At 48.1% G+C, this 20,099-nt stretch overlaps 1 protein-coding gene across 2 annotated transcripts in view; it reads left to right on the plus strand.

The window, feature by feature from the left end:
- The first annotated feature begins 1,165 nt into the window (after positions 1–1,165).
- Positions 1,166–20,099, plus strand: part of ACAD11 (acyl-CoA dehydrogenase family member 11) — a 74,055-nt gene continuing 55,121 nt past the window's right edge. The window contains exons 1-6 of one of the 2 annotated variants that reach the window (XM_066585367.1): positions 1,166–1,377; positions 13,591–13,690; positions 14,595–14,720; positions 15,459–15,620; positions 16,355–16,519; positions 17,340–17,487. In XM_066585367.1, the coding sequence (XP_066441464.1) occupies positions 1,244–1,377; positions 13,591–13,690; positions 14,595–14,720; positions 15,459–15,620; positions 16,355–16,519; positions 17,340–17,487 (835 nt within the window). In that variant the 5' untranslated portion in view covers positions 1,166–1,243. The remainder of the gene's footprint in view (positions 1,378–13,590; positions 13,691–14,594; positions 14,721–15,458; positions 15,621–16,354; positions 16,520–17,339; positions 17,488–20,099) is intronic. The other variant, XM_066585368.1, reaches the window with a different exon arrangement.

Genomic DNA, 20,099 nt, shown 5'->3' on the forward strand with positions numbered 1-20,099 from the left:
ACAACTACAGGTCCCCCAGCCCCCCACCATTCCCCGTGCACCTCCAGTGCCCCCTGTACGGCTCCCCAGCACCCCACCATTGCCCATGCACCTTCAGTGCCCCCCCAGAAACCCCTACTATTCCTCGTGCACCTACAGTGACCCCTGTACTGCTCCCCAGCACCCCACTATTCCCGACGCGCCTCCAATGCCCCCAGCACCCGACCATTCCCTGTGCTCCTCCAGTCCCCCCTGTACTGCTCTCCAGCCCTCCACCATTCCCCATGTACTGCTCCCCAGCACCCCACCATTACCATGCGCCTTCAGTGCTCCCTGTATTGCTCCCTAGCACCCCACCATTCCCAATGCCCCCAGCACCCCAGCATTGCCCATGCACCTTCAGTCCCCCCCAGAACCCCACTATTCCCCGTGCGCCTACAGTGCCCCCTGCACTGCTCCCCAGCACCCCACTATTTCCGATGCGCCTCCAGTGCCCCCAACACCCCACCATTCCCTTTGTGCCTCCAGTCCCCCCTGTACTGCTCCCCAGCACCCCACCATTCCCCATACACCTCCAGTTCCCCCAGCACCACACAATTCCCCGTGCGCCTCCAGTCCCCCCTGTACTGCTCTCCAGCACTCCACCATTTGCCATGCGCCTCTACTTCCCCCAGCATCCCACCATTCCCCGTGCGCTTCCAGTTTCACCCAGCACCCCCACCATTCCCCGCTGAAGTTAGAAGGCCACTAGTTATAGGCTTCAGCCGTTATCCTGGTTACAGGCACGCCTGCAGTCAGGAAGAGGCGGGACAGTTAACCCGCAGCTGTTAAACTACATCTCCCAGCATGCATGCAATCTGTCACTCAGTCACGGCATGCTGGGAGTTGTAGTTTCCCTCCCACCCTCATCCCACCCGTAAGTGTGACTGTGTGTAGTGCATGTATGTGGCATTCCATATCGAATACGACTCCTGGGACCTGTAGTACTTCTATTTTATAACAAGTGACATTATATTGCTTGCAAAGCCAAAGGGCAGACGCATTGTTACTGTTTTTGAAGATGTTTGCCAGTTTCCAACATGGCCGCTGCGTCCAACTTCCCGTATATTAAACGAATGATATAACGTTCAGTACGTGAGGTTGTTGTTTTTTTCTTTCATAAACTTTATTGACAAACAAAAGCAAAACCAAAAAGACAGAAGAACTATGTGAAAGGTAATGCTTGCAGGACTGGACTTTGCACCCGCTGTCCGTCTGTGCAGACATGGCAGCTCAGGAGATGGACGCCGGTGCAGTCAGGGAGCAGCACAAGTTTGACGAGCAGAACCTAAATGACTACTTATCCTGCCACCTGCCCGGGTTCAGCAGCAGTACTGCCCTGACAGTCCTGCAGTACAGGTGAGAGCCCCATGCTGCACTGTGCCAGGAGGCGCCGCAGCTACAGAGATAACAGGGGCAGCGCCCCGTCCCACCAGGCTGAAGTTGGTTTCCGAGGGATCGTTCACACGGGCGGATTACGTGCGCAAATTGTGTGTATAATACGCCGCCAGCAGAACGTGTTGAATTCAAGGGGTTCGTTCCCGTGAGCGCGTTTTTTCCCCCTGATGATCACAGTTTAAAACACGCGGCATGACCTGTCTTGGTGCACATTTGCGCCCCGCAAGACCCCATTAAAATCGATACACGTGCGTAAATGTGCATGTCGTACGCAGAAAACCTGTGTATTCGTGTATATCAATGCAATTTGTGTACGTAAACCCGCGGCGCGCCCGTGCGCTCACACAAATACGTGCTAAAACTGGCAAAATATGCAGGTGAAAGTGCATTTCAGTGGCGCAACATGCACTTACGCCCCTGTGGATTAGCATTTAGGCTTTCTTCTTGCACTGCCCACTTTTTACCGCAGCGGTTCAAAGCCGTGCTAATCGCGGTACAACGCCTCCATTCATCTCATCGGGGCTGCACAGGCTAGCGCTTGAACGCCGTGTCTCTAATGCCGCCATTTTTGAGCACTGTCTGCTCTATTATCGTGTGTTAGCGCTCTTTAATGCACCTCATCGCCCACCACAATGATGGCGTGCGTAAAAAAACGCTATACAATGTGTTGAAAACCGCCGCTTGAAATTGTGGTAAAACACGTTTTCAAACGCCGCGCTTTGTCAGCGCCTGTGTGAGAGAGCAGCCTCATGGTGTCTGCTGACGACACTGAAGTTGGTTTCAGATTCGCAATAAACGTCTTTTCGTCTTTTTCTTGTCCGTTGAGTCCATGTACTCGCGAACATGACTTCACCATGTATGATGTTTCTCCGTATAATGCGCGCTAAAGGGAGTCAATTTTCATTGATCTGTTCACATTCACGTGTATACATTGCGCATAATATGTTCGTGAAAATAATTGTTCTGTAGAGACATACCTGGATGCAGCGCCCTCTAGTGGTATACTACAGAACACTTGTGTCTGCAGCTGTTCCGTAGAGACACACCTGGATGCAGCGCCCTCTACTGTTATATACCACAGAACACTTGTGTCTGCAGCTGTTCAGTAGAGACACACCTGGATGCAGCGCCCTCTACTGTTATACACAACAGAACACTTGTGTCTGCAGCTGTTCTGTAGAGAGACACCTGGATGCAGCGCCCTCTACTGTTATACCACAGAACACTTGTGTCTGCAACTGTTCTGTAGAGACACACCTGGATGCAGCGCCCTCAACTATTATATACCACAGAACACTTGTCTGCAGCTGTTCTGTAGAGACACACCTGTATGCAGCGCCCTCTACTGTTATATATCACAGAACACTTGTGTCTGCAGCTGTTGTGTAGAGACACACCAGGATGCAGCGCCCTCTACTGTTATACATTACAGAACACTTGTGTCTGCAGCTGTTCTGTAGAGACACACCTGGATGCAGCGCCCTCTACTGTTATACATCAGAGAACACTTGTGTCTGTATCTGTTCAGTAGAGATACACCTGGATGCAGCGCCCTCTAGTGTTATACTATAGAACACTTGTGTCTGCAGCTGTTCAGTAGAGACACACCTGGATGCAGCGCCCTCTACTGTTATACATCACAGAACACTTGTGTCTGCAGCTGTTCTGTAGAGACACACCTGGATGCAGCGCCCTCTACTGTTATATACCACAGAACACTTGTGTCTGCAGCTGTTCTGTAGAGACACACCTGGATGCAGTGCCCTCTACTGTTATAAATCACAGAACACTTGTGTCTGCAGCTGTTCTGTAGAGACACACCTGGATGCAGTGCCCTCTACTGTTATAAATCACAGAACACTTGTGTCTGCAGCTATTCTGTAGAGACACACCTGGATGCAGCGCCCTCTACTGTTATACATCACAGAACACTTGTGTCTGTATCTGTTCAGTAGAGATACACCTGGATGCAGCGCCCTCTAGTGTTATACTACAGAACACTTGTGTCTGCAGCTGTTCAGTAGAGACACACCTGGATGCAGCGCCCTCTACTGTTATACATCACAGAACACTTGTGTCTGCAGCTGTTCTGTAGAGACACACCTGGATGCAGCGCCCTCTACTGTTATACACCACAGAACACTTGTGTCTGCAGCTGTTCTGTAGAGATACACCTGGATGCAGCGCCCTCTAGTGTTATACACCACAGAACACTTGTGTCTGCAGTTGTTCTCTAGAGACACACCAGGATGCAGCGCCCTCTAGTGTTATACACTACAGAACACTTGTGTCTGCGGCTGTTCTGTAGAGACACACCTGGATGCAGCGCCCTCTAGTGTTATACACAACAGAACACTTGTGTCTGTATCTGTTCTGTAGAGACACACCAGGATGCAGCGCCCTCTCCTGTTATACATCACAGAACACTTGTGTCTGCAGCTGTTCTGTAGGGACACACCTGGATGCAGCGCCCTCTACTGTTATACATCACAGAACACTTGTGTCTGTATCTGTTCTGTAGAGACACACCTGGATGCAGCACCCTCCACTGTTATATACCACAGAACACTTGTGTCTGCAGCTGTTCTGTAGAGACACACCTGGATGCAGCGTCCTCTACTGTTATACTACAGAACACTTGTGTCTGCAGCTGTTCTGTAGAGACACACCTGGATGCAGCGCCCTCTACTGTTATACTACAGAACACTTGTGTCTGCAGCTGTTCTGTAGAGACACACCTGGATGCAGCGCCCTCTAGTGTTATACACCACAGAACACTTGTGTCTGAAGCTGTTCTGTAGAGGCACACCTGGATGCAGCGCCCTCTACTGTTATACATCACAGAACACTTGTGTCTGCAGCTGTTCAGTAGAGACACACCAGGATGCAGCGCCCTCTCCTGTTATACACCACAGAACACTTGTGTCTGTATCTGTTCTGTAGAGACACACCTGGATGCAGCGCCCTCTAGTGTTATACACCACAGAACACTTGTCTGCAGCTGTTCTGTAGAGACACACCTGGATGCAGCGCCCTCTACTGTTATACACCACAGAACACTTGTGTCTACAGCTGTTCAGTAAAGACACACCTGGATGCAGCGCCCTCCACTGTTATACAGCACAGAACACTTGTGTCTGCGGCTGTTCTGTAGAGACACACCTGGATGGAGCGCCCTCTACTGTTATATACCACAGAACACTTTTGTCTGCAGCTGTTCTGTAGAGACACACCTGGATGCAGCGCCCTCTACTGTTCTACATCACAGAACACTTGTCTGCAGCTGTTCTGTAGAGACACACCTGGATGCAGCGCCCTCTCCTGTTATAAATCACAGAACACTTGTGTCTGCAGCTGTTCTGTAGAGACATACCTGGATGCAGCGCCCTCTAGTGTTATACACCACAGAATACTTGTGTCTGCGGCTATTCAGTAGAGACACAGCTGTATGCAGCGCCCTCTACTGTTATATACCACAGAACACTTGTGTCTGTATCTGTTCTGTAGAGACACACCTGGATACAGCGCCCTCTACTGTTATACATCACACAATACTTGTGTCTGCAGCTGTTCTGTAGAGACACACCTGGATGCAGCGCCCTCTACTGTTATACACCACGGAACACTTGTGTCTGCAGCTGTTCTGTAGAGACACACCTGGATACAGCGCCCTCTACTGTTATACATCACACAACACTTGTGTCTGCTGCTGTTCTGTAGAGACACACCTGGATGCAGCGCCCTCTTTTACCACAGAACACTTGTGTCTGTATCTGTTCTGTAGAGACACACCAGGATGCAGCGCCCTCTACTGTTATACATCACAGAATACTTGTCTGTGGCTGTTCTGTAGAGACACACCTGGATGCAGCGCCCTCTAGTGTTATACACCACAGAACACTTGTCTGCAGCTGTTCTGTAGAGACACACCTGGATGCAGCGCCCTCTACTGTTATACACCACAGAACACTTGTGTCTACAGCTGTTCAGTAGAGACACACCTGGATGCAGCGCCCTCTACTGTTATATACCACAGAACACTTGTGTCTGCAGCTGTTCTGTAGAGACACACCAGGATGCAGCGTCCTCTCCTGTTATACCACAGAACACTTGTGTCTGCAGCTGTTCTGTAGGGACACACCTGGATGCAGCGCCCTCTACTGTTATACCACAGAACACTTGTGTCTGTATCTGTTCTGTAGAGACACACCTGGATGCAGCGCCCTCTAGTGTTATACACCACAGAACACTTGTGTCTGCAGCTATTCTGTAGAGACACACCTGGATGCAGCGCCCTTTACTGTTGTACACCACAGAACACTTGTGTTTGCAGCTGTTTTGTAGAGGCACACCTGGATGCAGCACCCTCTAGTGGTATACTACAGAACACTTGTGTCTGCAGCTGTTCAGTAGAGACACAGCTGTATGCAGCAACCTGTACTGTTATACATCACAGAACACTTGTGTCTGTATCTGTTCTGTAGAGACACACCTGGATACAGCGCCCTCTACTGTTATACATCACACAACACTTGTGTCTGCAGCTGTTCTGTAGAGACACACCTGGATGCAGCGCCCTCTACTGTTATACACCACAGAACACTTGTGTCTGCAGCTGTTCTGTAGAGACACACCTGGATGCAGCGCCCTCTAGTGTTATACACCACAGAACACTTGTGTCTGCAGCTGTTTTGTAGAGACACACCTGGATGCAGCGCCCTCTAGTGTTATACACCACAGAACACTTGTGTCTGCTGCTGTTCTGTAGAGACACACCTGGATGCAGCGCCCTCTCCTGTTATACACCACAGAACACTTGTGTCTGCAGCTGTTCTGTAGAGACACACCAGGATGCAGCGCCCTCTAGTGTTATACATCACAGAACACTTGTGTCAGTATCTGTTTTGTAGAGACACACCTGGATGCAGCGCCCTCTACTGTTGTACACCACAGAACAATTGTGTCTGCAGCTGTTCTGTAGAGACCCACCTGGATGCAGCGCCCTCTAGTGTTATACACCACAGAACACTTGTGTCTGCAGCTGTTCTGTAGAGACACACCAGGATGCAGCGCCCTCTAGTGTTATACATCACAGAACACTTGTGTTTGCAGCTGTTCTGTAGAGACATACCTGGATGCAGCGCCCTCTAGTGTTATACACAACAGAACACTTGTCTGCATCTGTTTTGTAGAGACACACCAGGATGCAGCGCCCTCTACTGTTATATATCCCAGGACACTTGTGTCTGCAGCTGTTCTGTAGACACACCTGGATGCAGCGCCCTCTACTGTTATACATCACAGGAGACTTGTCTCTGCAGCTATTCTGTAGACACAGCTGGTTGCAGCGCTCTCTACTGTTATACCACCGAAAACTTCTCTGTAGCTGTTGTGTAGAGACACACCTGAATGCATCACCCTCTGCACCAAGCATACCTTTTGAAATTATGGCCCAAAAGTTCCCCCTCGGTCTCCTCAGACATAACACACACTTCTGGTAGACATGGTTTTGCAAAACATAGCCGGGCTTGGATGTTTTCCTTTGTTAGAAAAGGCTTTTGTCTTGCCCCCCACCCCCACAACTCAAGCATATGAAGATTACGGGAGATGGTTGTCACAGCGCCCTCTACTGTTATACATCACAGAACACTTGTGTCTGCAGCTATTCTGTAGAGACACACCAGGATGCAGTGCCCTCTAGTGTTATACCACAGAACACTTGTGTCTGCTGCTGTTCTGTAGAGACACACCTGGATGCAGCACCCTCTAGTGTTATACCACAGAACACTTGTGTATGCAGCTGTTCTGTAGAGACACACCTGGATGCAGCGCCCTCTCCTGTTATACACAACAGAACACTTGTGTCTGCGGCTGTTCTGTAGTGACACACCTGGATGCAGCGACCTCTACTGTTATACAGCACAGAACACTTGTGTCAGTATCTGTTTTGTAGAGACACACCTGGATGCAGCGCCCTCTACTGTTGTACACCACAGAACAATTGTGTCTGCAGCTGTTCTGTAGAGACCCACCTGGATGCAGCGCCCTCTAGTGTTATACACCACAGAACACTTGTGTCTGCAGCTGTTCTGTAGAGACACACCAGGATGCAGCGCCCTCTAGTGTTATACATCACAGAACACTTGTGTTTGCAGCTGTTCTGTAGAGACATACCTGGATGCAGCGCCCTCTAGTGTTATACACAACAGAACACTTGTCTGCATCTGTTTTGTAGAGACACACCTGGATGCAGCGCCCTCTACTGTTATACATCACAGGACACTTGTCTCTGCAGCTATTCTGTAGACACAGCTGGTTGCAGCGCTCTCTACTGTTATATCACCGAAAACTTCTCTGTAGCTGTTGTGTAGAGACACACCTGAATGCATCACCCTCTGCACCAAGCATACCTTTTGAAATTATGGCCCAAAAGTTCCCCCTCGGTCTCCTCAGACATAACACACACTTCTGGTAGACATGGTTTTGCAAAACATAGCCGGGCTTGGATGTTTTCCTTTGTTAGAAAAGGCTTTTGTCTTGCCCCCCACCCCCACAACTCAAGCATATGAAGATTACGGGAGATGGTTGTCACAGCGCCCTCTACTGTTATACATCACAGAACACTTGTGTCTGCAGCTATTCTGTAGAGACACACCAGGATGCAGTGCCCTCTAGTGTTATACCACAGAACACTTGTGTCTGCTGCTGTTCTGTAGAGACACACCTGGATGCAGCACCCTCTAGTGTTATACCACAGAACACTTGTGTATGCAGCTGTTCTGTAGAGACACACCTGGATGCAGCGCCCTCTCCTGTTATACACAACAGAACACTTGTGTCTGCGGCTGTTCTGTAGTGACACACCTGGATGCAGCGACCTCTACTGTTATACAGCACAGAACACTTGTGTCAGTATCTGTTTTGTAGAGACACACCTGGATGCAGCGCCCTCTACTGTTGTACACCACAGAACAATTGTGTCTGCAGCTGTTCTGTAGAGACCCACCTGGATGCAGCGCCCTCTAGTGTTATACACCACAGAACACTTGTGTCTGCAGCTGTTCTGTAGAGACACACCAGGATGCAGCGCCCTCTAGTGTTATACATCACAGAACACTTGTGTTTGCAGCTGTTCTGTAGAGACATACCTGGATGCAGCGCCCTCTAGTGTTATACACAACAGAACACTTGTCTGCATCTGTTTTGTAGAGACACACCTGGATGCAGCGCCCTCTACTGTTATACATCACAGGACACTTGTCTCTGCAGCTATTCTGTAGACACAGCTGGTTGCAGCGCCCTCTACTGTTATATCACCGAAAACTTCTCTGTAGCTGTTGTGTAGAGACACACCTGAATGCATCACCCTCTGCACCAAGCATACCTTTTGAAATTATGGCCCAAAAGTTCCCCCTCGGTCTCCTCAGACATAACACACACTTCTGGTAGACATGGTTTTGCAAAACATAGCCGGGCTTGGATGTTTTCCTTTGTTAGAAAAGGCTTTTGTCTTGCCCCCCCACCCCCACAACTCAAGCATATGAAGATTACGGGAGATGGTTGTTATACATCACAGAACACTTGTGTCTGCAGCTATTCTGTAGAGACACACCAGGATGCAGCGCCCTCTAGTGTTATACCACAGAACACTTGTGTCTGCTGCTGTTCTGTAGAGACACACCTAGATGCAGCACCCTCTAGTGTTATACCACAGAACACTTGTGTATGGAGCTGTTCTGTAGAGACACACCTGGATGCAGCGCCCTCTCCTGTTATACACAACAGAACACTTGTGTCTGCGGCTGTTCTGTAGAGACACACCTGGATGCAGCGCCCTCTACTGTTATACAGCACAGAACACTTGTGTCTGCAGCTGTTCTGTAGAGACACACCTGGATGCAGCGCCCTCTAGTGTTATACATCACAGAACACTTGTGTCTGTATCTGTTCTGTAGAGACACACCTAGATGCAGCGCCCTCTACTGTTGTACACCACAGAACAATTGTGTCTGCAGCTGTTCTGTAGAGACCCACCTGGATGCAGCGCCCTCTAGTGTTATACACCACAGAACACTTGTGTCTGCAGCTGTTCTGTAGAGACACACCTGGATACAGCGCCCTCTACTGTTATACAGCACAGAACACTTGTGTCTGCAGCTGTTCTGTAGAGACACACCAGGATGCAGCGCCCTCTAGTGTTATACATCACAGAACACTTGTGTCTGTATCTGTTCTGTAGAGACACACCTGGATGCAGCGCCCTCTACTGTTGTACACCACAGAACAATTGTGTCTGCAGCTGTTCTGTAGAGACCCACCTGGATGCAGCGCCCTCTAGTGTTATACACCACAGAACACTTGTGTCTGCAGCTGTTCTGTAGAGACACACCAGGATGCAGCGCCCTCTAGTGTTATACATCACAGAACACTTGTGTCTGCAGCTGTTCTGTAGAGACACACCTGGATGCAGCGCCCTCTACTGTTATACACCACAGAACAATTGTGTCTGCAGCTGTTCTGTAGAGACATACTTGGATGCAGCGCCCTCTAGTGTTATACACAACAGAACACTTGTCTGCAGCTGTTTTGTAGAGACACACCAGGATGCAGCGCCCTCTACTGTTATACACCACAGAATACTTGTGTCTGCGGCTGTTCAGTAGAGACACAGCTGTATGCAGCGCCCTCTACTGTTATACATCACAGAACACTTGTTTGCAGCTGTTCTGTAGAGGCACACCTGGATGCAGCGCCCTCTAGTGGTATACTACAGAACACTTGTGTCTGCAGCTGTTATGTAGAGACACACCTGGATGCAGCGCCCTCTCCTGTTATATACAACAGAACACTTGTGTCTGCAGCTGTTCAGTAGAGACACACCTGGATGCAGGGCCCTCTACTGTTATACACCACAGAACACTTGTGTTTGCAGCTGTTTTGTAGAGACACACCAGGATGCAGCGCCCTCTACTGTTATATACCACAGAACACTTGTGTCTGCAGCTGTTTTGTAGAGACACACCAGGATGCAGCGCCCTCTACTGTTATACAGCACAGAACACTTGTGTTTGCAGCTGTTCAGTAGAGACACACCTGGATGCAGCGCCCTCTCCTGTTATACACCACAGAACACTTGTCTGCAGCTGTTTTGTAGAGACACACCAGGATGCAGCGCCCTCTACTGTAATACACCACAGAACACTTGTGTCTGCAGCTGTTCTGTAGAGACACACCTGGATGCAGCGCCCTCTAGTGTTATACACAACAGAACACTTGTCTGCAGCTGTTTTGTAGAGACACACCAGGATGCAGCGCCCTCTACTGTTATACACCACAGAACACTTGTGTCTGTAGCTGTTCAGTAGAGACACAGCTGTATGCATCGCCCTCTACTGTTATACATCACAGAACACTTGTGTTTGCAGCTGTTCTGTAGAGGCACACCTGGATGCAGCGCCCTCTAGTGGTATACTACAGAACACTTGTGTCTGCAGCTGTTATGTAGAGACACACCTGGATGCAGCGCCCTCTCCTGTTATATACAACAGAACACTTGTGTCTGCAGCTGTTCAGTAGAGACACACCTGGATGCAGCACCCTCTACTGTTATATACCACTGAACACTTGTGTCTGCAGCTATTTTGTAGAGACACACCAGGATGCAGCGCCCTCTTCTGTTATTTATCCCAGGACACTTGTGTGCAGCTGTTCTGTAAAGACACACCTGGATGCAGCGCCCTCTACTGTTATATACCACAGAACACTTGTGTCTGCAGCTGTTCTCTAGAGACACACCTGGATGCAGCGCCCTCTACTGTTATACACCACAGAACACTTGTGTCTGCAGCTGTTCTCTAGAGACACACCTGGATGCAGCGCCCTCTACTGTTATACACCACAGAACACTTGTGTCTGCAGCTGTTCTCTAGAGACACACCTGGATGCAGCGCCCTCTACTGTTATACACCACAGAACACTTGTGTCTGCAGCTGTTCTCTAGAGACACACCTGGATGCAGCGCCCTCTCCTGTTATACACCACAGAACACTTGTGTCTGCAGCTGTTCTCTAGAGACACACCTGGATGCAGCGCCCTCTAGTGTTATACACAACAGAACACTTGTCTGCAGCTGTTTTGTAGAGACACACCAGGATGCAGCGCCCTCTACTGTTATATATCCCAGGACACTTGTGTATGCAGCTGTTCTGTAGACACACCTGGTTGCAGCGCCCTCTACTGTTATACCACCGAAAACTTCTCTGTAGCTGTTGTGTAGAGACACACCTGAATGCATCACCCTCTGCACCAAGCATACCTTTTGAAATTATGGCCCAAAAGTTCCCCCTCGGTCTCCTCAGACATAACACACACTTCTGGTAGACATGGTTTTGCAAAACATAGCCGCGCTTGGATGTTTTCCTTTGTTAGAAAAGGCTTTCGTCTTGCCCTCCCCTGCCCCCCACCCCCACAACTCAGGCATATGAAGAATACGGGAGATGGTTGTCACATGACTACACAACCAGTACTTGCCAGGAACTCCTGCAGCTCCTTTACTGGTACTGTTGGACTCTGACAAATGTCTATTTGGTGATGTCACTGTTGTGCCAAATGTAGTCCTCTTCTTGCTAACGTCCTCACTGTGTCCCATGGTATATGTGATGCCTTGGACATGTTTTGGCCCCCTCCTCCTGTCTGATGCCTTCCAACAATGTGCTGTAAGATATTTTTTGGACCAACTAAGAAAATGTCAGGAAAATCCTCATAGAAGAGCTGAACTTTATATGGGGTAAATCGGAACCCCTGTAAATAATGGCAGCGGAGTGCTGACTGCTATCTAACATGATCTTATTAGGTGATTGGGTAATTCTAAACACAACCACACCCCCAGTATAAGAGGGTGTGGGTATTATTGTATCTTGGCGCCACCAGGAAGTCCTGGTGGAGACCAGATAGACAGCTGTGTCATGCTCCCCTGAACCTGATAGGCTGCATAGCTGCCTTCCCAGCTGGTCCTGGTAGCCCACTAAAATTGTTCTTTCACCTCCTGGCTCCCGGCAGTGATAGAAGATCACGGCTGCTGCCTGCAGGGGCGGCTCCCCGCCTATGTGTAACAGTTTCCTGCCTCCCCGCTGCAGCTGTTTATTCCCCGGCGCCTGTAAGTTTCCACCTGCGGTCCAAATGCTGCTGCTTCTTTGCCGGCAGTTTGGCAGAGGTGCTCGTTATCCCCGCTGGCAGCCCAGTATCCTTGTGCATTCGCGGCTCCTGCCCCCTGTCCAAGGCTTCCCGCTGTAGCTGTATAATCCCCAGCGGCTGTACTGTCGCACATGCGCTCCTTGTACCTCCCACGCTGTCGCCGGTCCCAAAGCAGCACTGACATCTGCTGTCCGGCACATCTCACCGCTGGTAGTGTCTGTGCGGCTGCTCATGCAGTGCGGGAGAAGGCAGCAGAGACAGTTGGCGGGCCCCACATGTGAATGCTGCTCAGCGGCAATCCCGCGTATTGGGGGAAGACAATTTTGGGACCGCCGGCCGCCTGTATGGGTATTATTTTGTGCACACCGGCTGCTGAGGTACGCAGCATACTGCAGGACACTATGCGGAGCTCCGGAGGGGTGAAGGGCTATTGTTGTATGTTGTCATCCACCTTCCAGGACCTTGCGGACTTGACCCAATGCGGAGCTAGGGGTGTGACAAGGGGCGTTCCAGCATGGAAGACCTGTCAAACCCCTAGCTTCTGGTGGCGTCAAGATACAATAATACCGAGGGTGTGAACACTTATGCAACCACATTGTAGTTATGTTGTTTTTATATTTTTCCACCCAAGAAGATGTGATTTTTCCACCCAAGAAGATGTGAGTTTGTTTTTCATTGAAATTGTACCGATAACGGGTCACACTGAGGGGGGAAATAAATCTGAAGGATTCCTCTTTGTTGGATTTTTTAACATGACAAAAACCTGGAATTTTAGCAGGGGTGTGAAGACTTCATATATCCACTGCATATCAATGCCCAGTATAGTGCCAGGGCACCTATATAGTAATTACTCTGTTGTATGGGCATTCGTACTCCTATCTTGTATGTGGCTGGCAGATTATTTGTATCTCATAAAGTAACACAATTTTGTTTTATAAATTAAATGGTAAAATAAAATAATGATCATTATTATTATTCTAGATCTGGGCAGTCCAATCCTACATTCTTCCTGCAGAAAGATCAGAAACGATTTGTTCTCAGAAAGAAGCCACATGGCCCGTTATTGCCCGGAGCCCATCGGGTAAAGTACTGCTCATTACATGAAGCTCTAACATTGGAAATATTCAGCCTCTTATTCTTTGTACAAGACAACATTTAGTTTTGCTACAGGCTGTAAAGCAAGATACCTTTGTTTTAGTGATCTGGTATTTGCTGACATCTAGTGGCAAATCCGAAAACTGCAATTATCCCTCATTTGCTACTGTGTTTCCCTGTAGATTATATTTGATTGCTCAGGGTTCCCAGCAGCAGGACACATGTGATCCGTTTGGTTGGAGATTCTTCTGACAACACGCTTTGCCCAAATCATACAATATTTATCTGCAAAAACGGTTCCAGCTCTGCAGTGTGTCCCCGCTAAACATATGAATGAAGAACTGTATTTTGTACACAGTCTATACTTACATACTGTTTCTCATCCATGTCATGGGGGACACAGCAAGGCCTTGGGTATAGCTGCTGCCACTAGGAGGCGACACTAAGCAAAGACAGAGTTAAGGTCCATTTACACGAGACGAGCTGCGGGGCCAACGATGTCCGATACAGAGGGACACCGCACGCACTCAATGTTTATTCTTTCACTAACTCCAGTTGTCCCTCTAGAAGGGTCCCTCAGTTCTCCAGGTTCCTACGTGGTTCCATTTATTTTGCTGTACAGTTTCTATCGACCTCGTTTCATTTGCTAAACTGTGTTTCTCCTACAATCTGATTTGGCTCAGTGCCTGCAGGAGGGGTATAGCCGGTAGGAGCCATAGTGCCCACTCCCTAGTTGCAGTAGGTACACCGAAGGCCTTGCCCATCCGCCCCTCCTTAATGAAAGTGACAAGAAATGGATTTTACAATAAGTAACAAAATTCCTGTTTTCTCCCCCAGACATGTATTATTGTAGCATGTAATACTCTGTAATATCTTATCTTTGTTTTTAGATTGAGAGAGAATATGAAGTACAAAGGGCGTTATTCTCCAACGGATTTCCTGTGCCAAGGCCTTTACTTTACTGCAAAGATGTGACGGTTATCGGTACTGAGTTCTATGTGATGGAACATGTGCAGGTCAGCTTTATTAGCCTCATATATGACAAGCGCGTGACTATCGTTAGAAGATGCAATCTGCCCTCGTTTATATTATGTCTATGTTCACCTTGCAGTAATGTCCCGTGGCCGGCCATCAGATAGAGCCATGCACAGCACTGTGATAAGTGACATGTTGGCAGCCTCTGACAATCCTTTTAGCTCCATATTGCTCTATTTGTCCGTTCACAGTACATAGATGGAGGCTCGACCATCTCCCTACGCCGATGACTTCTTCCAGTATTTACAGACAATGTATTACTAAAACGTTTAGTCCAACAAGTAATGGCCACTCACTACACAGACCGCGACCGCACCGCACCATTAAGTGTCTCAAGGATGGAGAACGGCAGCTCTCCAAAGTAGGAAGAAGATTCCTTTACTCATTCATTGTTGCAAAGTTTCAACTCCAACTGGAGATTTGTTTTCCAAGACGTCTTCTAAAACTCCAGCTGATGTTGAAACTTCACAATGCGTGAATAAAGGAAGATGTTTCTACTTTGGAGGCGGCCGGGGGATTCCCTTTTTCTGCTCTCTGAACTGAGCCGGAAGATGGAACCTCCTGCCGCAGATATGAACGTAGCGCTATATACTTCCAGCGTGTGATGCTCTTGCTGTGGTCAGTGGCCGCGCTCTCCTTGATAGAACGTGCATTAATAACTAATGGTTCCTCTGGTCTCTTGTTTTGGAGGCTGAATTCTCTCATTTTGCTTTCGTCAGGGACGCATTTTCCGAGATGTCACGCTGTCGGAGGTCCGCCCCGCAGAAAGATCAGCCTTGTGTGTCGCTCTCGCTGAAACTCTTGCCCAGCTCCATTCCTTTGATATACATGCACTAAATCTGACCGGATATGGCAAAGGGAAAGGATATTGCCAGAGGCAGGTAATGTGAAGCTGTTCCCGTGTGATGCCTGTTTATTTTTATCATTTCCCATTTACTTTCATGAGAAAACTTGACTTGGTTGTTGTTGGGATGCACCCGGCCTGCAGTACCACCACCACATCATCTCAATCATCATCAATCATCATAGACATGTATACTATCTGAGGAATAAGGTGCAGGGCTCTTCCCCAAAAGCAGGAAAACCATCTCGCTCATGCCAGCTGGCTGGTTGTAGTAGTAATGTCCTGAATTAGCAGCACAATATTTATGTGCACGTCCAACTTAACCTCTCATCTAACTATACAGCAGCCAAAAAAACGACGCCAGTGCCCAAGAGCTCGTTTGGAGCCTCCTTGTCAGATTCCGCTAAATCACTCTAAATACAATAATATAGCGCAGCATGCAGCACTATTTTTCTAGTGAAGCTCTGGACACCGTAGTAGAAACATAAGGCTGTCAACAGGGTCCATTGGGTACCATTATTATTTGACATATAACGGATCCGGTGCTGCCGTTACTTCCATTGTGCGGCTCCTATAACGAAGCACAACGATGGAAGTTCTTAATGGCGATGTCAACGAGCTCTTAGTTGCTTGACTATTGGACACCTTTAACCAAAGAGTATAACAATTTGCCTATGTTATTTCCCTTATGTTATATTGTTTGTGACATCCTAATTTCCCAGTGCCTCTTTGCCCGGTTTATGTATATCGTTGTGTTTCCATACCTGACAGGTCTCTACATGGCAGAAGCAATATGAACGGGCCGCTCATAGAGAGATACCCGCAGTGAACCAACTGGCTGACTGGTTAATGAAGAATGTACCAAGCGATGACAATGAGGAGCGTCTGATCCATGGAGACTTCAGGATTGATAATGTCATTTTTCATCAGACAGAGGTCTTTTTTCTTCTATTGTTTGTTACTGCGATCCATGAATTCGCACTTTCAGATATATTTGAGCAGCTTGTAGGACTTATAAATGTATCTAAGCTACATACAGTGTTTAGAAAGAATGGCAAGTACTTTCCTGGGAGTAAGTTAAGAGATGGATTGTTGTGGTCGGGCTGCTGCGCCTAGTTTAGTATCTATACAGAATAGAGCATGTACGACTCTTTCTAAGGCCTCATGTCCACGGGGAAATTCGGGCCTGCATGGATTTCCCATGCAGAATCCTGCAGCGGGTCCCTCCTTTCCCGCAGACATGAGGCCACAAAATCAGATATACTTACCTGTGCGGACGCTGCGGATCTGCCCTCCGTCGTGGCCGAATCTTCTTTCTGCGGCCTGGCGGATGTGTTCGGCATGCCGACAGTGTGCCGTGTACATTTTTTCATTTCTTTTGAACACCTGCTTTCCCACGGTCCCGCAGCATATCACAGATACAGCTGCGGGTGTGTCACGGGAGCCACAGGAGACCCGCACAAAATGGAGCATGCTGCGGGTGCTTTCCCACACGTGTGATCCACGATTTACAAGTTCTATTTTGCCAGTGGACATTGGGCCTTAAGGTCTATCGTGAACTCTACTAACTTTACCATGTGATGTAAGACAAGCTTTGTATTTACCTGCCATACAGCATAGTCCATTACATTTCAGGATCTCAGCTTTCCGGGGTTCCCTTATGGATCTCATGGAATACAAAACAGAATATCGAATGCTGCTGGGCAAAACCTATATATATTGTCCCTCCAAGCTGACATTAGACGTTTCTCTCCAGGCCCGTGTAATTGCTGTTCTTGATTGGGAACTCTCTACTATTGGACATCCGATGTCCGACTTGGCTTACTTTACCTCACCTTATTTTTGGCCACCAGGCGTGCCGTACCTCGGACAAGTTAGTAACAAATCTTTTACAGACCTTGAAGGTAGGTGTTCCTAATAAATATAGACATGGATTTAGATTGACCTTTTGTTTGGACTTACAGGGGTTTTGTCTTTATAGAAAAAAAAATCAATACTTATTCCTTCCCCATGAGTCTTCTTCCTGGATCTTCTCCTTGCCTATCTTCTCCTAGCTCTTCTGGAACCTCCAGGTCACCTCACCTCCAGCCGGCCAGATCCTCTTCTTCCTGTTTTGGAGCATCCATTCTTGGCAGTCTCCTTCTGGCAGGTCAGTGTATGTTCACTGCCTAGCAGGGAATGCCAGGCTATCGCCGAGACTGTGCATGCGCACTGTCTTGCCGCGAGTGTTCATATACTAGTGTCGCGACCTACGTTGTCTCGGCAAAAGCGCAAGATAGGATTCGGCATTCTCTGCTAGGCAGTGAACGCTTTGTTACTAGTGCCGTAGCATACATTGCCCTGCAGGAAGGAGAATGCTGGCAATGTACACTTCGTCACTGGAAGAGAAGAATTAGCCGGCTGAAGGTGAGGGGGGACTGCAGTAGACAGGAGAAGATGGGTGAGGAGATGATACTGTAAGGAGACTGACGGTGGAGGAATAGATAAAATCAAATTTTTTAATTTATTTATTTATTTACTGAACCTCTTTTTAACTTCTTCCACTTCAATCCTAACAGCACTTACTCCAAATATTAAATGTAAATTGAAATAAAATACGATAACTGACGCAGCTAAAGCTGTTTTTTACATGTATAGGAAGGCATCCTCACCTGGTGTCCAATAGAAGAGTACGGCAGGGTTGGTAATTTCTCAGTACATCCTCGTGGCTTTCGATTTCTACTACAGAGCTTAGAACTCCCTACATAGACACAGGCGGGAATCCAGAATTCTGACAAAAAGTTGAATATTTTTGCATCAGCCCTGCTTGCTCAAAATATTGCACCTTTTTTTTTTACCACCATTCTCACTACTTTTCTAAACATTCGGGTGTGGCTTAGCTGAAGTTGGCAGGACTTGCCCACAGCCTGACAAGTTAATTATTTACACCAGAAACTGTTGTAAATTCTGCCACAAATCAGGAAGCTCCACAGGTGAGACATTCTATACCAAACGGGTGTCTGCATCCCTTGGGTGAGTTCCCAGGTGGGCTGTCCAGTGGGGCATGGTTAGTACATGCTCAGCTATTGACTTTTCTGTCCTACCAATTCCCTCGCAGTCCCATTCAGCGAGATTTAACCCCGTTTGAACATTTTTGGTTACAGACCACCCCTCTCTGTTCCCACCTGGTGTTGTTGCTCTGCAGTCTGCATCGGGAGATGGCGGACTACCCTGCGGCCCTATTTGTGGCTGCATGCGAAGCGGAGCTGGGTTTGAACTTCTCTTCAGAGGAATGCATCAAGGCATTCACACTTGCACATACATCTTCTATATAATGTAAATTACAGGAGAAGAATAAGCTTTTGACCAGATGGTAGAGAACACGTGAATTGCTCCATGAGCTCTCCCCGGACTGCTCGTAGCTCTGTTGGCGTTGTGGTATGACCTGAGGCACACATGCTCACATTTGGTGGTAATGTGAGAACATTGCCCCTCTGTGGTGAGCTATTCTATCTATAATAGGGTTTCTTGCAATGACCTTCAGTGTCCCCAGAGAGGACTTTATCCCCCACTGCCCCCAGACCTCTCTCCTCTCTGAAGAACGGTCTCTTAGGTTTTTTTGTTCTGTCAAGCAGCCCGTCTGATTCTTCCACGTCATTGGAAATCCTCTCAAATTCCTAGTTTGACGGAATTTTACGACCCTTTTTTTTTTTTACATATATTTATGAGATTATGCCTCAGCAACAGGATTCCTACAGCTTTCGTCTCCTTGGATTCTGTTTCAGGATACCCAGGAACTTTCCAACCTGGCTGCGTAGCTTGTGATGCTTGCCACACTGAAGTTTTACAACTACCATGCAGTCCCCCCCCCCCCCCTCTTCTTTTTTTTTTCTCGTTCTCCTCTTTTTTTTTTTTTACTTTTGTGTTAAATGTGACGCTCATGTCGGTTGTTTCTCTTACAGTTGGAGTGTCCTGCTGTTTATTTCATTATTAATAGCTTGTTATATAGATGCATTTCAGTGTCATGTCTGACTGATGGGTTTTCAGATAAAATGATTGAAGCATAGATTATAGTGCCCACTGTATGAGGACTGACCACTCCTATCCATGTTTGTGAATAGGGACCAGGCTGTCAATCTTCATAGTGGGCGGGGAGAGCACAGAGTGGCCCCGTCCCGGGAACTCTGAGCTCAGCTCTGAGTCAAACTTCAAAGTCCTTTTAGTGTGAAACGCCGCACCCACAGGGCAACAGGCATCCCTGCTGCAGGTCTCTGCTATCCATGGTTCGAGCAGCATGACTCTGATGGCAGAATCTCTTTCACCTATAAAAGGGGTATTCCAATCACAGCAAGGTCTATCCTACCCAGAGTATAGGGAATAACCTGCTATTTAGAGTGGGTCTGACCGGCTGATACCCCATCCCAAGAATGCAGCTCTGGGGTGTCACACATGTGGATAAAGGAGGATGTACATGCATCTCTTTGCTCCATTCATTTCAGAGGTCCTGCTGGAGCTAGCTTGAATTCGGTAATTACCG

Source organism: Eleutherodactylus coqui, chromosome 12, assembly GCF_035609145.1.
Source record: "Eleutherodactylus coqui strain aEleCoq1 chromosome 12, aEleCoq1.hap1, whole genome shotgun sequence".
In the NCBI taxonomy this organism is placed as follows: Eukaryota; Metazoa; Chordata; class Amphibia; order Anura; family Eleutherodactylidae; genus Eleutherodactylus; species Eleutherodactylus coqui.